This window comes from Bos taurus, chromosome 23 (assembly GCF_002263795.3).
Source record: "Bos taurus isolate L1 Dominette 01449 registration number 42190680 breed Hereford chromosome 23, ARS-UCD2.0, whole genome shotgun sequence".
Lineage (NCBI taxonomy): Eukaryota > Metazoa > Chordata > Mammalia > Artiodactyla > Bovidae > Bos > Bos taurus.
This window is the reverse complement of record NC_037350.1, coordinates 15,862,840-15,877,555: the sequence shown is the minus strand read 5'-3', so window position 1 is coordinate 15,877,555 and position 14,716 is coordinate 15,862,840. Positions and strand designations below refer to the sequence as shown.

The 14,716-nt window shown below is 50.0% G+C and overlaps 1 protein-coding gene and 1 non-coding gene across 2 annotated transcripts in view; one reads left to right on the top strand and one right to left on the bottom strand.

The window, feature by feature from the left end:
• Nucleotides 1-9,358: 9,358 nt before the first annotated feature.
• On the bottom strand, nt 9,359-9,431 carry TRNAW-CCA (transfer RNA tryptophan (anticodon CCA)). Its single transcript has one exon. It is a non-coding gene; the product is annotated as a tRNA-Trp (tRNA).
• Nucleotides 9,432-11,611: 2,180 nt separating this feature from the next.
• The window catches only part of C23H6orf132 (chromosome 23 C6orf132 homolog), a 34,851-nt gene continuing 31,746 nt past the window's right edge, over nt 11,612-14,716 (top strand). The window contains exon 1 of the mRNA XM_024983839.2: nt 11,612-12,066. Within this exon, the coding sequence (XP_024839607.1) occupies nt 11,922-12,066 (145 nt within the window). The 5' untranslated portion in view covers nt 11,612-11,921. The remainder of the gene's footprint in view (nt 12,067-14,716) is intronic.

Below are 14,716 nucleotides of genomic sequence, written 5' to 3'. Positions count from 1 at the left end.
ATGAATAGATGGATGGATGGATGGATGGATGGATGGATGGATAGATGGATGGATGGATGGATGGATACATGGATGGATGGATGGATAGATGGATGGATGGATGGATGGATGGATGGATGGACACATGAACTCATGGATGGACACACGGATGGACAGAGGAGTAGGAGAGCAGAGTGGGGATGGATGGATGTGAGTAGTTGGATAGACGACGGATGAGCAGACCCTCCTGATTGGAGCCCTGGTCACCTTCTTAGTCTCATCTCTTGCTGTCTTTTCCCTCACTCTGTGCAGCAGCTACTTCCTTAACATGCCCTGCTCTCTCCCTTCTAAGTCTTTGTATTTGCTCTTCCCTTTCCTAAACCGCTTCAAACAAGGGGTTAGAAGATGAAGGGATGGATGCATGAGTGAGTAAACAGGTGGTTAAGTGGGTTGGCCACAGGTGAGTGTTTGGGAAGATGGTCCATGTGGATAGATGGTGGGTTGTTGTATAGAGGATGGGACTGCAGGCTCAAAGCCAGACTTCATGAGCTTGAATCCTGGCTCTACCGTTTTACTAGTTGTGTAACCTTGGGCAAGCATAAATAACTGATCTCTCTGTGCTTCTGTTTACTCATCTGTGAAATGGTTGGACTAAAGGTCCCTAACTACTAATAATAGAGTAGGGCAAAGCACTTAGGACAGTGCCTGGCACAGAGGAAGCACTCAGTAAATATTAGCTATTATTGGACTTCCCTGGTCCAGTGGTTAAAACTCTGTGCTTCCAATGCAGAGGGCATGAGTTCGATCCCTGGTTGGGGATCTAAGATCCACATTATGCATGATGTGACCCCAAAATATATAAATAAATAAAACTGGCTGTTATTATGTGTGGGTGGGTAACTGTATTGAGGGATAGGTGGCTGAATGGGCTGCCCTCTTGCCATCTTCAAAACCAGATGTCTCCCCCGACACACCTCCTTCGGGTCCCATCTCCCCAACATCAGACTTCCAGGAATGTGTCAGAAATGCCCCATGTCGGACTGCCCTGTACTTCTCCCTGGGTCAGTGAGGAGGAAAGGAGGGGGCCCGGGGTGAGGGAGGCAGGGCAGCTGTCGACTTCCTGCCCTCGGCCCGCTGGCCAGGGCTGGGCCCAGGACTGTTTCCTTCCTGTTCAGCACTGCCTGTTGAGTGTGGCGTAGACTTGGGGGCCCCCAGGCGGACTGGGAGTTGGGGTGTTGATGACTTGTAAGCTGTGCTCAGATCTCACACCCTAATGGTAATGACCCCTAATTTCTGGAGAGGATGGGAGGGACCAGGAGGGGAGGCAGGCAGGGAGGAGGGGGGAGGAAGGGCAGCCCCGGCGGAGCCTCTGATCTGGGATCTCCAAGGCTCTGGGCAGATGGTATCTTGCTTGGGAGAGGGTGGGGAGGAGGGCCTGCTGCATGGTCAGTGCTGAGTTATATTGTTATTATCGTTTCTAAGCCCCAGACAGCACTGAATCAGTCCTGCCTCCTGGAAGCCCACTCTTTCTGACTTCTCTGCCACACCCCAAGCATGAGCTCATTTTATTCCTCATCATAATTCCTGGAAGGCAAGGAGGGTGATCTGTACCCCACGGCACTCAGTGGGTGTTTGGGAAGGATGGGGAGAGCTGGTGACATGCCGGGCTGACTTGTGGAGCCCAAGAAGATCCCCAGGCCTTGCCACACACACCTGTCCTCTATCCCTCTGCCCCTCCTGCCCTCTTTGCTGTTACAGTGCAGACATGTGGCTTTCAGGGTCCTGCTACCGTCTTGCTTTAAGGAGCCTACTTATTCGAACATCCTCTTTCCACTCCTCCTTGTCTGCTGTGTGATTTGGACAAATTACTTAACCTCTCTGATCCTTACTTGAGTTTCCTTTGTTGGACTTCAAGTACAAACAACTGAGCTATTCCTACAGCTCACACCAGGGTGCCTTATCACCACTGGTCCATGAAGGCCTCCTCTCTTATTGTATTAATTTTCCCTCTTTATCTCCAGTCTCCAACCACACTCTCCACCCACGCCCACCAGAGGCAGCTATTCTAATGTTCTTAATAAGTATCTTCTTGTTCAACTGTGTTTTCAAAATACATACTGTTTTGTGTGCAGGTAGTGTTCATTTACATAAGTGGTTTTGTGTGTTCTAGATCTCATTCTGTTGTTTACTTTGATCTCTACCTTCTGTTTTTAAGATCCATCCGTGTTGCTGCATAAGCCTCATTCCTTGCTTCCAAAGCCTTTCCTCCCAAGTGCCTCCAACTCCCCATCTGCACAGACAGCCCTGCAATAGCATCACATCCACAAGCCTTTAGGGACCAGGTTGAAGGTTTCTTTGGGGCCTATTGCTAACAGAGAATTGACTGGTCACAGGGTATGCGTAGATGTCATTTGCGGCTTCCCTGAAGAATCACTGGTAAAGAATCTGCCTGCCAATGCAGGAGACTGGGGTTCGATCCTTGGGTCAGGGAAGATCCCCTGGAAAAGGAAATGGCAACTCATTCCAATATTCTTGTCTGGAGAATTCCATGGACAGAGGAGCCTGGCAAGCTACAGTCCATGGGGTCATAAAAGAGTTGGACATGACTTAGCGACTAAACAATAGATGTCATTTGAAGTCTTTTTTCCTCCCCCCACAAAATGGATGTATTGTCCTCTTCCTTTGTAGGGCTGACTTGCTGGTAGTGGGTTGGGACTTCCCTGGTGGTCCAGTGGTTAGGAGGACTCCACACTTCCACTGCAGGGGGCGTGGGTTTGATCCCTGGTCAGGAAACTAAGCTCCCACGTGCCATGTGGTATGGCCAAAAAAATAAATGAAAAAAAAATTTCTTAAGATGGTATTGGGTTAATGCACCTAGTCCACTCGGCTCTGTGCCTCACACAGCAAAGATGCTCAGTGAATGGTAGATGCAGCTGCTGTGACTTTCAGGTCTCAGGAAGACAGGGAGAGACAAGATGGACCCACAAGAGGTTGCATGGAAACACAGCCAGGGCTCAAAGTCCCCATTCAAGTGTTGGTCTCCAGAACATGTGAAAAGTGTACGGGGCTCCGCTGATTCCTAGAGGGTAGGGACAGATCCTGGAGGCTAGAAGCAGAGCACAGAGCTGGTGCAGAGGAGCCGGCCGCGCCCTGGGGAAATACTCCCTGCATCCAGAGCTCACCTCTCTTTCCCCGGGGCGCCCCCTGCACAGGAGGCACCAGAAACCCTCATCTGCTGTTCTGCCTCCGCTCTGCCAGCCAAGGAACACATTAATCAGCTGAGAAACTACACCTGAGTGTTGGAGTGCACCACGTGACTATAGGGCTTCCCAGGTGACCCAGTGGTCAAGAATCCACCTGCCAATACAGGGGCCGCAGGAGAAGCAGTTTCGATCCCTGGGTCAAGAAGATCCCCTGGAGAAGGGCATGGCAACTCACTGCAGTATTTTTGTCAGGATAATCCCGTGGACAGAGGAGACTGGTGGGCTACAGTCCACGGGGTTGCAGACTTGTATATGACTAAGGGACTGAGCATGAGCATCCCACTTTACAGATGGAGAGACTGAGGCTCAGGAAGCCTGCGTGGTCTCACAGGAGGTTCAGTTCAGTTCAGTTCGGTTCAGTCACTCAGTTGTGTCTGACTCTTTGCGACACCATGAATCGCAGCATGCCAGGCCTCCCTGTCCATCACCAACTCCCGGAGTTTACCCAAACCCATGTCCATCGAGTCAGTAATGCCATCCAGCCATCTCATCCTCTGTCATCCCCTTCTCCTCCTGCCCCCAATCCCTCCCAGCATCAGGGTCTTTTCCAATGAGTCAACTCTTTGCATCAGGTGGCCAAAGTATTGGAGTTTCAGTTTTAGCATCAGTCCTTCCAATGAACACCCAGGACTGATCTCCTTTAGGATGGACTGGTTGGACCTCCTTGCAGTCCAAGGGACTCTCAAGAGTCTTCTCCAACACCACAGTTCAAAAGCATCAATTCTTCGGCATTCAGCTTTCTTCACAGTCCAAATCTCACATCCATACACGACCACTGGCAAAACCATAGCCTTGACTAGATGGACCTTTGTTGGCAAAGTAATGTCTCTGCTTTTTAATATGCTATCTAGGTTGGTCATAACAGGAGCTTAGTGGCACTGAAATCCACATCTCCATGCTGGCCCCCATCCAGTGTTCTTTATTTTAAAAAAGGGAAAATACATTCCATGCTAAATTATGTTCTTTGGGACTTCTCTGGTGGTCCGGTGGTTTAAAAAAATCTGCCTTCCAATGCAGATTCGATCCCTGGTTGGGGAACTAAGATCCCACATGCCGTGGGGCATCTAACTAAGCTCATGGACCACAGCTAGGGCACCTGTGAGCCACAGCTAGAGAAAGCTCTCTCACCATAACAAAGAACCTGCATGGCCAATATTAAAACATAAATAATGTTCTTTATTATTTGTAGAATTTTAAGTTAAGACAAATGATCTACCAGCAGAGGACATTACTGAAAAGTAAAAGCCCCGCCTGTCATCCTAGCACTTCCCACCTGCTCCGCCCCAACTACCCCCACACTCCCAGTCCGCTCCACAGTCTTGGTCCCTGCAAACCCCTGGCTGTTCATTCACAAATACATCTTATCTACCTATAGTCACAATCTACGTGAGATTTGGGTTTTTGTTTTTGTACTAAACAATCTCTCTCTTTTTTAATGATTTCAGATGGTGGGATGTGTTTTACAATGGAATATTTTTGCCTGGCTTTTGAACCTAACCTTGTAAACACCTACCCCGCCCCGTCTCCTAGGCCCCCATGGAATTTTCCTTCTTGAGGTTCTTTGTTGAATGGGTACTGCTCTCGTGCAGCCTCTCAGGGCCTCTCTTCTGTCTGTTGTTCTGTTCAGCATGTCCATGCCCAAAGTCAAGGCAGGGAACTGGGGTGAGAGCATGCAGGTAGTAAGTACCCACCATGAGTCAGACTCTCTGCTTGGTATTTAAACTCTCTATCTCATTGAATCTCATAACCACCTACATTAATAGCCCCTGTTTTACAGATGAACAAACTGAGGCTCAGAGAGGTGGTATCTCAGCCAAGGTCACACCCTTGCTAAACAACAGAGTCAGGATTCAAACCTATTCCCCGGCAAGGATCTTTCCCATTCTGCCATGGTCCCATCCACAGAGCCCACGGTTACCAAGGGAAATGCATCCCTTCCCAGCACCCTCAAACACACCACTCCCCACTCAGGGCTGGATCTTGGATCTTCATACTCTCAGGCACCAGGTACTGACTTGACCACCTTCTCAGGATGTAGGAGTCCATGTTAGCCAGGCTTCCTCTTAGCCTGACCACATTTCCTGGCACCTGCCCAGCCCAGAGGAAGGCTGGGGTTGGGAGAGGTGGTGGGTGGAGACTGAAGCCCACTCCACCCTGCAGGCTGAAGGGAACAGTGTCAGGAGCTGGTCTGGTAGAAGGCATCTCCAACCTGGAGCATGCGGTAGGACGAGGTGATCCACAGCTCAGTGGATATGGGAATTGGCATGATGGGAGTTTTGACTTTTGCCCTTGCAGAACTCACCACAGAGACCTGGGGTGGTGACTCTTGGTGTCTCTCAGCCTGCCCTTCCCACACTCGGAGTGCACTCCCCCAGCCAGGAGCATTTGGCTTTGTCGGAGGGGAGACCACCACTTTGACAAAGGCCCGGCTGGGTCTCTGGGGAGACTGTACCTGCCGGGCCCCCATCCCACCCCACATTCCAGAACCGGCCAGGAAAGTCGGCTCTTGGAGGTGACTAAGTAACTGCCAAGCTAAGATTTAATTACAGGATTGGGCTTTTGGCTGTTTGGAGGGGAGCCTGTTATTTGGCTGTTTCTTTTCCTGGGGGACCAGGTGTGAGATGTCATCATTAGATGGAGTGGGGCTACAACAGGGGGCTGAGCTGGACAGAGAATCAAGCCCCGAGCCTGCCCCAGGGAACCCAGCCTCCAAAGTTGTCAGAAACAGCCCCCTACCTCTCCACACACCAACATGGAAAAGGAATCTGGGTGAAATGAGGGTAGAGGGCAGGGAGAGCCCTGCTGTCTACTTGGCAGCCTCAAGCCCTTCTGGATGCTCATGTGTCACCCTGGTTCCCCTCTTTCCTCCACCCCCAACCAGGGCTAACCCCTAAGGCAAAGGGACCAGAAGGGGAAGAAATGAGCAAATGCTTAAGGAGTGGCCCCTGGGTGCCAGGCCCTGTGCTGGCACTTCACATCTATGATCTTATTTAATCTTCCTAATGACCCTCAGAGAGGGTACTGTTATTACTCCCATGTTACAGATGAGGAAACGAGCTCAGAGTTGTTTTTATCTCCCTATATGCAAACTGTTTACCATGCCCTTCCCTTCTTCCTAAGAAGTGTCCCACAGACTAACAACTTTTTCTTTTTCTACCACCAGCACCCGTGTCCAAATCCCCTCCTGCTTATGTAGTTAACCAAATGATTAAGCAATTAACTGATGAATTACACGGCCTCCCACAGTCCCTCAGCCTACTCTTTCTCCTTCTCCTGGTCTTTCATCCAGCTGCTAAAGATCCTTACAAAGAGCTGTTACCACCAGTTACCCTTGCCTGCTCCATCACCTGGTAACCACCAACTCTAGGCCTGAACTTCTCAAACTATAACATGCTCCTGAATTACCTGGGGGTCTTGTTATATAACTCACTCATTTTGCAGTACAGCAGAAACTAACATTTTAAATCAACTAAACTGCAATAGAATTTTTTTTAAAAAACTGCTTAAATTACACTCTCAAAAAAATATATTGCAGATCTTCTGCTGGGTACCAGTGAGCAACAGCTCACTGAATCCATAATGATTTTAAATTAACAGCTTATTTTACAGATGAACAAATGGACGTCTCAAGAGGTTGCTCAACATCTGGAATGGAGCCAGAGATCCTATATTTCTAGTAAAATCCCAGGTGATGCAGAGGCTGCTTTGTGGTGGGTCCATTTGTTGTTGTTCAGTTACTAAGTCATGTCTTGACTCTTTTTCGACCCCATGGACTGTAGACTGCCTGGTCCCTCCGTCCATGGGATTTCCCAGGCAAGAATACTGGAGTGGGTTGCCATTTCCTTCTCCAGGGGATCTTTCCAACCCAGGGATCAAATCTGAGTCTCCCGATTTGCAGGCAGATTCTTTACCACTGAGCCACCAGGGAAGCCCCATGGTGCTTTTAAACTAAACTCTCCTGCTGAGTTATTTTTAAATTTTTTAACAGCAAATGTATTTCCCATGGTTTGGAAATTAGAAAGCGTAAAACAATGTTCAGTGAGAATTCTCCCTCCCGCTCTCTTTGCCCAGTTCCCACCACGTCCCCCCAGAAACCACTTTCACTAGTTTCTTAGGTTATCTTTCCTTAGTGTCTCTGTGCCAATACAAGTAAATAAGATTATACAGAGTGAAAGTGAAGTCGCTCAGTCGTGTCCAACTCTTTGCAACCCCATGGATGGTAGCCTACCAGGCTCTGCCGTCCATGGGATTTTCCCGGCAAGAGTACTGGAGTGGGTTGCCATTTCCTTCTCCAGGGGATCTTCCCAACCCAGGGATTGAACCCGGGTCTCCTGTATTGCAGACAGACGCTTTACTGTCTGAGCCACCTATTCTGCCCCAAATGGTAAAACACACACACACACACGTGTACACATGGTTTTGTCAACAGTTTATCAGTTTATCTGGTAGAAAACTGGACACAGTTGGCTGACTCACTCATTTTTAGAGTTGCATGATTATTCCATTGTGTGATTATGCCATCATTTATTTAACCAGTCATCTTTAACTGGACAATCTGTGTTGTTTCTGCCTTTTTAAGCCTGTCACACCCTGGCTGACCTTGCTGTGACCTCTCTCCCATCTCCCAGTTCCTAGTTCCACCACCCCGAGCCCTTGCAGAGGTCTTCGCCCTTCCTGCCTGCCCTCCTCAGATCCTCCAGCCCACCCTGTTTTCTCCTACTCTGAATCTCTGTTAATCCCATTGTTAGTCTCCCCCTCTTCACTTACCTCCCCACCCTTCACCTCTCCACGTGTCTCTCACTGTCTCCCCAAATAGACTAAAGCAACTTGAACTCAGGAACCATGTCTCTGATTTCTCTGGATCCTTCATAGTCTAGAGCAGGGCACACAGACATTCTCAAGATTATTTATAGGAACTTCCCTGGTGGTTCAGTGGCTAAGAGCTCTGAGCTCCCAATGCAGAGGGCTCAGGTTCAATCCCTGGTCAGGGAACGAGATTCACGTGCCACAACTAAGATCTGCTGCAGCCAAATAAAGAAATATTTAAAAACAAGAATATTATTTATATGGTGGAAGTTGTGTATGAAGGGAGTTGCTGGATGGTAACTCTCCTGGGGATGTTTCAGGGTGTAAGAGCCTAGGAGCTACCCAAGGTGGGAGGTCTCCATGAAGGAAGCCCCTATCTCGTGCCTGAGTATCTAGAGCACTTGACTGGGTTGTGATGATGTCCAGGGCATGATGTGGTTTCAGGAGTCCCCTTGTGCCCTTCCCGTGTGGACAGTGGGAGGAGCCATGATGTACAGGTAGGGGGTGGAGGGGCGGATCCTGTGGGTATGTGTGGAAGCCCTTCCCGTCTCTGTCAACATCCTTGTCATCCTTCAGAGGCCAGCTCAAGCCTCAGTTCTTCCAAGAAGCCTTCCTGGACCTCTCCAGGAAGCCCATGCTATTCTCTCCTCCTCTGAATTCCTGCTGTGTATGTATCACTGGCAGCAGTCACTGTTCTGTACTTAGTCATCGTGGTCTGCCACCTTGAATGTAAACCCAGTTCCCTGATGAGATCTCAAGACCCTGCAAGGTAGAAATAAGACTTCTATAATTCTCTTCTAGCTCCAGTTACCTCAAACCTTCAGCACGGCAACAGGCAACTGGGAAGCCTCCCCAAATGCTCTGAACAGGAACTGGCTCCAGCAGTGCCCTGGGAGTGGGTGGGGTAGGACAAGGTTGACCACAGATGTGTCACCAATCAAAAACATTTGGGGAACACAGTGTCTTTAAAGATGCTCTGTCCCCCAATTTGTTCCTCAATCCCTCCTCTCTTGGTGGGAAAACGACCTCCCAGCCACAAGCCCTGAGGGTCCCTCTCATCCTGTCCTTTGACACTGGAGTGGACTTTTCAAAAATGCCACAGTCATGAAAAACAAAAGCAGAGGATTGCCCTAAATTACGAGATTAAAGGAGTATGACCAGCAAATTCAATGGGTGAGTCTTTAAAAAAAAAAAAAATTATCTGGCTGTGCCAGGTCTTAGTCGCGGCATGCATGAGGGATCTTCGTTTCAGAATGTGGGATCTTTTAGTTGTGGCACACAACCTCTTAGTTGCGGCTTGTGTGATTAAGTTCCCTGACCAGGAATCGAACCTGGGCCCCCTGCACTGGGAGCAGGAAGTCTTAGCCACTGGACCACCAGGGAAGTCCCACAATGTGTGAATCCTGATTGAATTGCGGGTTGGAAAAAAAATCAAAAACTAAAACGACACCTTGGGGATAACTGGGAAATTTTTAACGGGGAGTATATTTTAGATACTAATAGTGTATCGATCGATGTTAAATTTCTGGTGTGTGATAACTGCATTGTGGTCATTAAGGAGAATGTCCCTAATTTTAGGCAATGGATACTGAAGTAGTGGTGAGGGTGGGGAGACGTGCCATATCCACACCTATGAACTGTCAGCAAAATGAAAATGAAGTGTGTGTGTGCACGCAGGTGATCATTTTATTGTTACAATGTTTTCAAAATGAAAAATTTGGAGGAGAAAGGTCTGTGATAAAAGAGGGGTGCCATTCCAACTGTCTGGGAGAAAGAGGAGGGGAAATGCAGCTGGGGGTTCTGATGGGGTAGCTCAGGGGAAGCACTTCGACTCTGTGACCCGATTACCGACCCCCCCCGCCTCCCCGCACACTAGCCTTCCACCCCTGGTGCCCAGAAAGCATTCAAATCTAACCTCCCCCCGTCCCCCCGCCCCCAGGGCCTGACTCTCTGAATCTTCCACGAAGTGTCTCAGGTCTTCATCTGATGGGACCTCCCCTGGTGGAAGGCCACCACCCCCTGGCCGAGCTAGAATAATACCTGAAGCATCTTAAAGGTGCACGGCTCATCTCCCTGGAGAATGAACTGAACCTCAGTGGACTTGACCCACCAGAAGTTTTTAAAAATTACATTCACTTAGAGAGGGAAAGGGAATGTAAACTGGTGAATGTAAACTGGTGAAGCCACTATGGAAAACAGTATGGAGGTTCTCAAAAAAATAAAAATAGAACTACTATGTGACCCAGCAATTCCACTCTTAGGTATAGATCTGAAAAAAATGAAAAAACCAGTTCCAAAGATACACTCACCCCACCGATCACAGAGGCATTATTTACAATAGGCAAGACATGGAGACAGCCTGTCTATCGACTGATGAATGGATATAGAAGATATTTTATTTATAAGTATACATATAAGTATATATACATTATACACACAATGGAATACTTTTGTTGTTGTCTAGTTGCTTAATTGTGTCTGACTTTTGTGTGACCCCATGGACTGTCACCCATCAGACTCCTCTGTCCATGGGATTTTTGCAGGCAAGAATACTGGAGCAGGTTGCCATTTCCTTCTCTAGGGGATTTTCCCTGACCCAGGGATTGAACCTGTGTCTCCTGCATCGTAGGCAAATTCTTCACCACTGAGCCACCACTCAGCCATAAAAAGAATGAAAACTTAACCATTTGCCACAACACAGAAGGACCTAGAGAGTATTATGCTTATAAAGTCAGACAGAAAGCAAATACTAAATGTTTTCATTTATTTGTGGAATCTAAAAAATAAAGCAAATGAATGTAACAAAACAGAAACAGACCCACAGACATACAGAACAAAACTATTAATAGTTGGGGGAGGGGGACAGTGGAGAAGGAAGGAGGGAAGGACAAAATAGGGGTAGAGAATTAAGAGGCACAAACTACTATGGATAAAATAAATAAGCTACAGGACCTATTGTACAGCACAGGGAATATAGCTGATACTTTATGATAATTTTAAATGGTATATAATCTATAAAAATATTAAATCACTATGTTGTACACCTGAAAATAATACAATGTTGTGATTCAACTGTATTTCAATTAATATATATATATATATTCACAACTTCACAGAAAAAAATAAAGAATTTGATGTTAAAAAAAAAAACGCGCCAAGATTTAGTCATCCTGCATTCTCTTTGGAGCTTGTCAACGAGGATATTTTCCACCCTAGTCATCAGATTGGGACACTAGTTTATTGCTTTTATGTATCGCTTTTCCCTTTTTTTCCTATGGGCATTTCCTTACAGGCATGGATGATTCCCGGCCCACTCTTCCAGGGCCTCTAGGAGCCATCGGCGTGCGCGCTGAGGCCAGCCGCCGCCCCAGTGCTGGACGCACGAGTTGTTTCCCAAGTTCTGGACTGTCCTGGTCGCGAACCGCCTTGGAAGCGGGGACCTGGCCCGCCCCCTCCCTTCCTCGGGGGGAGAGGGCGGAGGAAGAGGCCCGGGAGGCGACCGCGGGGAGGGTGTGGGTCGTCTCCGCGCTGGGCGTGGGCTGGGCGAGGTTCCCCGGCCCACCGGGACCCGCCAACAATGGCCAGTTGTGGAAGCAGGCGGCAGGAATGCAGCCGGGGGAGTCGGGCGGCGGGGCGGCGGCGGCCGGGGGGCGGGGCCGGGGCGCAGCGGCAGCCTCTTACCTGTCCAGGTAGTTCGCATTTCTCGGAGAGCGGCGGCGCCCCCAGCACCTGCCTCCCGGTGCGCGGGCGGGGAGGACGGCGCGGGGCATGGCCTGGTAGAGGCCCCCGGGGAGACGGTGCGGAGTCCAGTCCCGAGCAGGGCAGGCGAGGGAGGGACGGTCCTCCCTCGGCGCCCGCGCGGCCGGCGGCAGCATGAAAAAGAACCCGACGGTGCAGGGCACTTTCAGCAAACTCTTCGGCAAGAAGCATGCCAACCCGCCCGCCACTTCCCTCTACGCCACCAACCCTCCCTGGATCTTCACCCAGGAGGCCCCGGAGGAGGGGACCCGGGGCTTCGGTGAGTGCGCCCGGGAGCGGGAGCGCGCGGGGGCCTGCGCGTGGTCCCCCACCCCAAGGGCGGCCCTCTCCCCGGGCTCTGGATGATCCGCGGCGGCGAGGGCGGGAGACTTGCCAGGGCGGAGGGGGAGCAACGCGTTTGAACCTGTGAGCTGGCCGGGCAGGAGCCTTCGGCAAAGGGAGGTCTCTGGGAAAGGGAAGGAGGGGCCCCTCCCCACCGCAAGGTCAGAGATCTTTGAAGGGGAGGCCGCATCTGATCCTTGTCCCTCTCCCGAGGTGTTTGTTTTCCCTCCTCCGAGGAAGTTATGTTTGTTTTATTGTTGCTAGAAAGGGCTCCCGGGGTTTGCGGTACCCTCCCTCACCCTTCCCCCAGCAGTTCTGTTGAGTCTGAAGCCTTGCCTGGATGTGAGGACTTGGGGATGGTCCCTTCAACCCCTACTCTTTCCTCTTCCTCTGTTCCCCCTCTCCCAGTTCCCAACCGGGCCTCGCCTGGCCTGGCTTGTAGGCAGAGAAGGAGCTGCTATCTAGGTGCCCACACACCCGCCTCTACCCTGAGGAGGCCCAGAGCTACTGCTTCCATCAGGATAGCAGGCTGTGCCAGTCACCCAGTCTCTTTCTGGGATCACAGGCCCTTGTCAGGTCAACCCCAGGTGCCTATGAAGCACCCCCTGACTGCCAGCCACCCTTGGCCCCTGAATCAGGTTGATGTGTCTGCAGGTATTTGAAATCATACCTGCCCTGCCTTTGGGCTCTGCCTGTGGGTCATCTGATCACTGCATCTTTCTGCAATTTGTACCTTCTATAACTGAGAGGGAATCTAGTCGGGTGAAGCCAGGAATTCACTTCTTGTGTCTGATCTGAGGTTCTGGCCCAAGGAGGGTCACCCAGCACTGCTTTAGCTCACCTGCCTTCATTGTCACCCTGTTACCTTCACTGACCTTTATGGCCACAGTGAGGGGACGCCCAGAGGATGTCACAGCCTCACCCCCTGCTCTTGGAGTCAGTTTAGCCCCCAGCTTTATCAGAAGCAGGACACAAGACACCCAGACAGGAGAGGGCAAATGAGACATTGCCTCTCTCTGACCGAAGGATCTCCGGCTGGCTGGTGAACAGAGGTGACCAAATGCCGTTTAGCCCTTTCTGAGCCTTTGCTATAAAAGAGTAAGTGCAAAAGGAACAGAGAGATGACCTCTGATTGGAACTAGCATGCAAGCTGAGAGAGAAGGGCACCCAGCATTTCCAGAGCAAACAGCAAGAGCAAAGGTGGGAGGGCCAGGGCAGTTTGGAGGCAGGGCTTTAGGAACTTAGCAAACACATGTGTCCTGCCAAGTACAGCTCTGTAAGGCCTAAACACCTCTCCTCGCCTGAATCCCAAACATTTATTGACCCCTTCTTAGGTGCAAGGTACTAAAGTCCTCCTGTTGTTGACTTGTTTAATCCTCATCTAGCCTGTGATGTAGGGACTGTTATTCCTGTTTGACAGATGGGGAAACGGAGGCGCAGAGAGGTTAAATAACATGCCCAAGAGCACACCGCTTTAAATGATCGAGCCAGGATTTTTTTTTTCTTCTGTTTTTAAATATTTATTTATGGCTGTGCTAGGTATTCGTTGCTGCACAGGCTTGGGACAAGTGGGGACTACTCTCTAGTTGGCGGTGCGAGGGCTTCTTACTGTGGTGGTTTCTCTTGTTGCTGAACATGGTTCTAAGGTGCGTGGGGTTTGCTAGTTTCAGCTCCCAGGCTCTAGAGCACAGGCTCAGTAGTTTTGGTGCACGGGTTTAGTTGTTCTGTGCACGTCCCAGATCGGGAATCGGATCACCACTGAGCCAGGGAAGCCAGAGCCAGGATTTTCTTAAGTGTACAGTTCACGGATTTTTTTCTTTTCTTTTTTTTTGTAGACTTATCAAGTTGTGTAATTGTCAGCACAATTCAGTTTTAAAACATTTTCATTGCCCCCAGATTTCCCTCATGGGGCTGAGCCAATATTTGAACCCAGGTTGTGGGGCTCCAGAGACCACACTCCAGCTTGCAGAGGTGACTTTGTGGAAGGTATGAATGAATGAAAGTCACTCAGTCGTGTCCGCCTCAATGGGACCCGGTGGACTGTAGCCCACCAGACTTCTCCTGGAACTCTCCAGGCAAGACTACTGGAGTGGGTAGCCATTTCCTTCTCCGTGGGGCCTTCCTGACCCAGGGGTTGAACCCCGGGTCTCCTGCATTGCAGGCGGATTTTTTACCATCTGAGCCACCAGGGAAGCCTCGCAAGTGGAAGGTAATCAAGGGGGAATTTGGATGGAGAGGCATCTACCTGAGAACACCTCCCCCCACACTCCTTCCCCAAAGGGAATGCCTTTCTTGCACATTTATCTACATTTTTGCTTTACATACTTTTGCCATAGGTAAATTCCCCAATATTTTTCCTACTCCGAACAGACTTCTGGTGGGGTTAGTAAAGAGATGTGGGCATGGTGCCCAGTCACCTCTGGCCAGCTGCTGTCTCCACCAGCAGGGCTTGGAGCCCAGGGAGCCTCCCGTTCTCTAGGGCACAGCTGGGTCTCCAGCTGACTTAGCCTGCTTGCACCACGTGGAGAGGTGGGAAGCAACGCGCAGCCAGCAGAATGGATCTCCAGTGTTTCCAGGGTATTTCCCGG